Raw genomic sequence first — 7,249 nt, 5'->3', positions numbered from 1 at the left:
GGTGCTGCTGATTGTCTCCCCGGTGGATTAAACACAAACCCTCCTTAACAAGTACCCTGAGTAGCCTGAGCCCCGAACTCCCACAGACCAGTAATTAATCCAGCTGGAAACGAGGGGCACGTTGAGGTTCAGGGAAGGAGCTTTTAACTGTTTTTGCACCGGGCAGCTCAAAAACCTGCTGTTCCCAGGTTGGTTTGAACAAGTGGGGACTCAACAGGGGAGCCTGGAGCACGTGAGGGTGGATGCTGGTCCTGCACTGGAAGGGGAATCATGGACAGGCTTGGGAAGAAGGTGCTTTAGTACATATTCCATGTGTAGCATGAAAAAGGCAGCTTGGAAATAAGTTAATGTCCAGCTTGGAGCCCATGGATACAACAGTGTGTGCAGGGAAGGGATGGGAGCTGGGAAGGGGCTGGAGAGCTCCTGAGGGAGCTGGGGGGGCTCATCCTGGAGCAAAGGAGGCTCAGGGGGGACCTTCTGGCTCTGCAAGTCCCTGACAGGAGGGGGGAGCCGGGGGGGGGTCGGGCTCTGCTGCCAGGGAACAAGGGACAGGCCAAGGGGAAACGGCCTCAGGCTGGGCCAGGGGAGGGTCAGGTTGGATATTGGGGAAATTCCTTCCTGGAAAGGGTGGTCAGGCCTTGGAACAGGCTGGAGTCCCCACCCCTGGAGGGATTTCCAAGCCCTGTGGATGTGGCACTTGGGGACAGGGGTCAGGGGTGGCCTTGGCAGTGCTGGGGGATGGTTGGACTCTGTGGTCTTAAAGGTCTTTTCCAACCACAGTGATCCCACGATCCTATGAAATAACTCACTGTAAAAACTCAAAAGAGATGCAGATTTTAAGCTTTTAAAGTGATTTTCTCCAACTTGAGGTGAGAGCTCCTCCTCTTCCTGCTCCGTTCTGCAGCTGAACCAGCCTTTTCCTGACGCTCCGAGGAATCCCTGGCACAAAACCCAAATGTGTCACAAAACCCTGTGTGGGTTTTGTAATTTCTTTGCCAACACAGGGGTGGAGAAGTGTGAGATCGTGGTTTTCACATCCGAGCAGCCCCTGGAGCTCCATCCCCTTTGCAGCCTCTCTGTAAAACACACCCCAGCTCATGGCTCAGTTCCTGCCACTTTGAGGACGTTCTGTGGGTTTTTCTGCCTTATTCTGATCTGTTTATTTATCCTCTCCCTTTGAGCTTGGCCTGCTCTCTTCCTGGTAGGGTTTAACCGTACAGTGTGTTAATACAACATGTGGTTGTGCCTCATCACTGTAATTAGCTGGCTTAATTGGGTCTCTGCTCTTCCCAGGCTCTAAGCTGAATCTGGGAGAAGATGGTAAAGTATTGTCCATCTTCCTTAGGCATCCAGGCCTCTCCCAGTCGATGGCTCCAACAGGATGGGTGTTAAATGTAGTGACTTTGTGAGAACTTCGAAGCGCCTCAAAACTACCAGAGAGGAAAGACCCTAAAAATTCCCCCCTCTGCTGTGGTTTGTTGCAGGCACAGCTGAGAGCCTTCATCCCTGAGATGCTGAAGTATTCCACGGGCCGTGGGAAGCCAGGCTGGGGCAAGGAGAGCTGCAAACCCATCTGGTGGCCCGAGGACATTCCCTGGGCCAACGTCCGCAGCGACGTCCGCACGGAGGAGCAGAAGCAGCGGGTGAGTGTCCCCCCCTGGCTGCCCTCAAACCGAGCACAGGGGCTTGCAAACAGTGTGCTCTGGGAGCAGTTCTTCCCTCCAGTGGCAGAAGGAAGAGTCTTGGCAGGGAGGCTGTCCCATCCTGAGCAGCAGGGACCTTGGTGCTCCAAGGAAATAGCGCGACGGAGCCGGGAAAAAGGGAGAGAACGGGGTGAGGGGGTGGGGGGTGCCAGTTGTGGCCGTGGATGACACCACACAGGTGATGTTTCTGTCAGAAAGGTCTTCAGGGAAGAAGGCCACCATGGTGTGGGAGCAGCAGGACCTGTGTGGGGTGATTTAGGAGCCATTGGATGGGGAGAGATTCCAAGTGGGGCTGGGAATGGTGCTGGGGCAGTCGGTGCTTTCCTGGACCTAGGATGGTTTTCTCCCCAGAATGGTTTGGGTTGGAAGGGCCCTTTTACAGATCATCTCATCCTGCAGTGAGCAGGGATGAGATCCCTAGATCCTGCTGCTCTCCAGGGTGATTTCTGAGTCCTGGACAAAGGAGGGGATGAGGACAGGAATTAATCATCGGGGGCCTTTTGTTTGCGAGTTGGTTCCAAACCATCCAATAAATCCCATTAAAGACAAACATTCAAATCTCAGCGGTTCAGAAAACCTTCCCCCCCTGACTCTGCCCTCTCCCCCTCATGCTGGAAGGTGTCCTGGACCCAGGCCCTGAGGACCATCGTGAAGAACTGCTACAAGCAGCACGGGCGCGAGGACCTGCTCTACGCCTTCGAGGACCAGCAGACCCCCCAGACCACGACCACGCACAGCATCGCCCACCTGGTGCCCTCCCAGACCGTGGTACAGACCTTCAGCAACCCCGATGGCACCGTGTCCCTCATCCAGGTGAGTGGGGCCCTCTGCATTTCCCCATTCCCGGCACGGCTGACTCGGGATCTAATCGTCCGCGTCGGGAATTTTGGCTTTGTCTGCAGGTCTCACCCCTCGGGTTTGTTAACCCAGCACTCCCACCCAGAGAACCAGTTTTATCTCTCTCTTTTCCCCACTCCCATCCCTTGTTCCCCATCCCTTGGATTTCTGCGATTCAGGGATCTGAGCTGAGTTTAATGAACCCACTTAACGAACAAATCCAGTTCCTGCTGTCACCACACAAGGCCTGAGGTGGCAATGGGAGCAGAGGTGGTGGGACTGCCCTCCTTTAATGGCATAAAACCCAGTTTAATCAACAGATCAGGTATTTCTGTGCCCCCTGGTCTTTAGTTTACACCTGGAATTCATTCCCAATATCCCTGCCCTCTGGCAGTGGGAAGCCATTCCCTGTGTCCTGTCCCTCCATCCCTTGGCCCCAGTCCCTCCATCCCTTGGCCCCAGTCCTTCCATCCCTTGTCCCCAGTGCCTCTCCAGCTCTCCTGGAGCCCCTTCAGGCCCTGCAAGGGGCTCTCAGCTCTCCCTGGAGCCTTCTCTTCTCCAGGGGAACCCCCCCAGCTCTCCCAACCTGCCCTTGGACACTCCCAGAGCTGGGGCACCCACAACCCCCTTGGGCGACTCGTGCCGGCGTCTCACCACCCTCACAGTGAAACCCTTTATCCTTTGCTTTTATTAACCCAAGTGTCTCTTTACATGGATTTTATGGCCTCCCTCCTGCACCAGCAGGCCTTCTCAGCCCCATTCTGTCGTGTCCCTCAGGTTGGCACCGGCGCCACGGTGGCCACGCTGGCCGACGCCTCCGAGCTGCCCACCACGGTCACCGTGGCACAAGTGAACTACTCCGCGGTGGCCGACGGAGAGGTGAGACCCTGGGGCAGCTCTCTGGGGACAGCTCAGCCGGGAGCAGGGCCCTCTGAGCCTCACCCAACATCCCCTACAGCCAACTGGGCACAGGGAACGCCGAATTCCGGGGGTCGGCGCCCGCGGGAATGTGAATTGCTGCATAAATTTGTGTCATTTTATACAGAAAGCGATGGGCTGGGGTTGGTCTGACTCTGCAAACCAAATTCAACAAAATTAACAGAATAACCCAGTCATGGCAGAAGCCTTAGGTGTGAGTTCTGTGGGGTTTTATTTATATCCCTTCGGAAGCCTCGTGCCTGAATTTCGTCCGTTTTTGTTTGTTCCTCCTTGGAAACCTTAGGCCTGAATTCCATACACGTTTTTTAATGCCTCCTATAGATTATCTATTTTGTATTTTGTTTGGCATTTCAAAATCTGAACACTTACACTTGCACACATTTATTTTTCCATTTTTTTTTTAATCAACTAATAGACTTTTTCTGTGGATTTGGTGCTGAACTGCTGTTATTTTGACTCAGGGCTCTACAAACACAGTTATAGTGGAAGCCTTAGGTCTGAATTTCATACTTTTTTCTTTTTATACCTCCTATACATTATCTGTTTTGTCTTTTGTTTGGCATTTCAAAATCTGAACTGCCTAATCCTGAACTCTTACACTTGCACACATTTATTTTTCCACTTTTTTTTTTAATCAAATAATGGATTTCTTCTGTGGATTTGGTGCTGAACTGCTGTTATTTTGAGTCAAGACTCTACAGCCAAAATTATGGTGGAAACCTTAGGTCTGAATTTCATACTTTTTTTCTTTTTATACCTCCAATAGATTATTTATTTTGTGGTTTTGTTTGGCATTTCAATATACCTCCTGTAGATTATCTATTTTGTATTTTGTTTGGTACTCCAGTGCCTAATCCTGAACTCTTACACTTCCATACATTTATTTTTCCACTTTTTTTTAATCAACTAATAGACTTTTTCTGTGGATTTGGTGCTGAACTGCTGTTATTTTGACTCAGGGCTCTACAAACACAGTTATGGTGGAAGCCTTAGGTCTGAATTTCATACTTTTTTCTTTTTATATCTTCTATAGATTATTTATTTTGCCTTTTCTTTAGCATTTCAATGTACCTCCCGTATATTATCTATTTTGTCTTTTGTTTGGCATTTCAAAATCTAAACACTTACACTTGCACACATTTATTTTTCCACTTTTTTTTGATCAACTAATAGACCTTTTCTGTGGATTTGGTGCTGAACTGCTGTTAGTTTGACTCAGGGTTTTACAAACACAGTTATGGTGGAAGCCTTAGGTCTGAATTTCATACTTTTTTTTTCATACCTCTTATAGATTATTTATTTTGCCTTTTCTTTGGCATTTCAATGTACCTCCTATACATTATCTATTTTGTGGGTTTTTTGGCATTTCAAAATCTGAACACTTACACTTGCACACATTTATTTTTCCACCTCTTTTTAATCTGTGGATTTGGTGCTGAACTGCTGTTATTTTGACTCAGGACTCTACAGACAAAATTATGGTGGAAACCTTAGGTCTCAATTTCATACTTTTTTCTTTTTATATCTTCTATAGATTATTTATTTTGCCTTTTCTTTAGCATTTCAATGTACCTCCTGTAGATTATCTATTTTGTCTTTTGTTTGGCACTCCAGTGCCCAATCCCAACCTCTTACACTCGCACACATTTATTTTCCCGCCGCTTTTTTTTTTTAACCAAATAACACTTTTTTTTTCTGTGCGTCTGAGGAACATTCCTTCAAAAATACGAATTATTTTTTTTTATAAATCCACTCCTTTATCCCCTCCTCGCCCCCAGATCCCCTCTGAGTGAGGCTGCAGGTCCCTCCGGGGTGTCCCGGCGAGAGGTGGCAGCACAGAACAGCTTTGCCGAGCTCCAGCCCCTGCTCCCATCCCACATCCCAGGAGCCCGCAGTGACCTTGAGGCACTTGCCAGCTGCCCCGAGGCTTTCCAAGTTTGTTTGTCTTTTTTTTAATATCTCCTGAGAGCTGAAAGGAATTTTCCAGAGGCACAAATCAGGCTGGATGGGGCTCATCCATCCCAGGGCCAGCTCGGAGCGACCTGGTCCAGTGGAAGGTGTCTCCCCCCCAGGGTAGAACTGGATCATTTTTGAGGTTGTTTCCAATCCTTTCAAAATATCCCAGCAGAAAAACCTTTGTGTCAGTGGGGAGAAGAGCCTGGAAGGTCCCTCCTTCCACTCCTTCCTTCCTTATTCCATCCCTGTTGGGGAGCACAGAGCCACTGGGATGGTGGGTGGGAAGGCAGATGTTCTCCCTCCCTCTCCTTCCTGTGGTGGGATTAATCCTTGTCTTGCCCAAAGGCAGCAAAATTTCCATGGAATTTTTACCTTCTTAACCATTTTAGCCACCTGAACAAACTGAGGTGGGTTTTTTCCCCTCACTTTCTGCAGCATTTGTGTCTCTCCACTCACCAGGAGTGGCCCCGAAACGTTTATGGGGATGAGAGCAGGGATGGGAGTTGGAGGAAGATCTTCATCACCATGCAAAGAAGCCAGTAGGATTTTGGGGTGATGGGCCTTCATCCTCCATTTCCTCAGCTTTTTTCAGGGTTCAGTCCATATTTCCAGTTCCCATCCTGGTGGATTTTGTGGCCACACATTCGTTGTCTCGTGGGCTGTGAAATCCCAAACAGAGAAATGTGGGAAATGAGCAACTGAGATGGGTGAATTTTAAGTAATATAATATTTATTAATGGAAAGGTCTGGAGCCAGGGAATTGTAAGATCACTCCCATCCACATCATCTTTTATTGAGCAGTGTAGAGACATCCCAGTTGGCTCAAACCCCTTGGAATTTGCAGGTGCTGTACAAAGAAATCCCTAGTGGGAACATGGATCGTTCCCAAAACGGCAGTGGATGATGCAAATGGAAACCGTGAGGCAAACACAGCCCGTTTTCCTGAGGGATCTGATCCATGCTGGGGTTCCAGCACTGCAGAAACACAGAATCCCAGAATTATTAGGGTTGGAAGGACCTCTGGGGGTCACCCAGTCCAACCAGGGCCACCCAGAGCAGGTGACACAGGAGCTCATCCGGGCGGGGTTGGAATGTCTCTGGAGAGGGACATTCCACACCTTCCCTGGGCAGCTGATCCCGAGTTCCATGGGAAGAGGCTCTTCCTCAGTTTGAGGTGGGACTGGCTGTGTTTTCTTTATGGCCATTTGGCAGAGATAATTCATCAAATCCCAGCCCGTGATCCGGGTGCGGCAACAACAACGTCGTCCCGTTTTGTTGCGGATTTGGCCGGACAAGAGGGATCTGTGGGTGGCTGAGGGCCTTCATGGGTGTTTATGGAACATACTGATGGAGGGTGGTGGTGCCCAGCAACATTCCCAGGTGGATCCAGGCCTTCCCCTTTCTTTTTCCCCCCCTCAAAGCCGGAGTGTTGGCAGGACTGCGCGGGCGCTCCTTGAAACCTTAGGAATTCCGCTTCAGGAATTTCCCTTTAGGGAGCAGCCACCCACCCACAGGGCAACACCCAACCCTCCTGTCCTCTCCTGGTGCTGTCCCTGGCAGGTGGAGCAGAACTGGGCAACGCTACAGGGGGGTGAGATGACCATCCAGACGACGCAGGCGTCGGAGGCCACGCAGGCGGTGGCATCGCTGGCAGAGGCAGCCGTGGCAGCGTCCCAGGAGATGCAGCAGGGAGCCACTGTCACCATGGCACTCAACAGGTACGGAGCCTGGAAACACCTGGCACCTCCAAGGGTTTCGTTCCAGCGCTGCAAAGATCCCTCTGGGCAGTCCTAAGAGAGGCTTTTCATAGAATC

The 7,249-nt window shown here is 50.3% G+C and overlaps 1 protein-coding gene across 1 annotated transcript in view; it reads left to right on the top strand.

The window, feature by feature from the left end:
* Positions 1-7,249, top strand: part of NRF1 (nuclear respiratory factor 1) — a 30,785-nt gene that overhangs the window by 16,186 nt on the left and 7,350 nt on the right. The window contains exons 6-9 of the mRNA XM_027669821.1: positions 1,421-1,643; positions 2,322-2,516; positions 3,318-3,419; positions 6,996-7,153. Of these exons, the coding sequence (XP_027525622.1) occupies positions 1,421-1,643; positions 2,322-2,516; positions 3,318-3,419; positions 6,996-7,153 (678 nt within the window). The remainder of the gene's footprint in view (positions 1-1,420; positions 1,644-2,321; positions 2,517-3,317; positions 3,420-6,995; positions 7,154-7,249) is intronic.

The sequence above is a fragment of the Corapipo altera genome, unplaced genomic scaffold, assembly GCF_003945725.1.
Source record: "Corapipo altera isolate COAL_440 unplaced genomic scaffold, ASM394572v1 129, whole genome shotgun sequence".
NCBI lineage: Eukaryota > Metazoa > Chordata > Aves > Passeriformes > Pipridae > Corapipo > Corapipo altera.
This window is presented reverse-complemented; position numbering and strand designations above follow the sequence as displayed.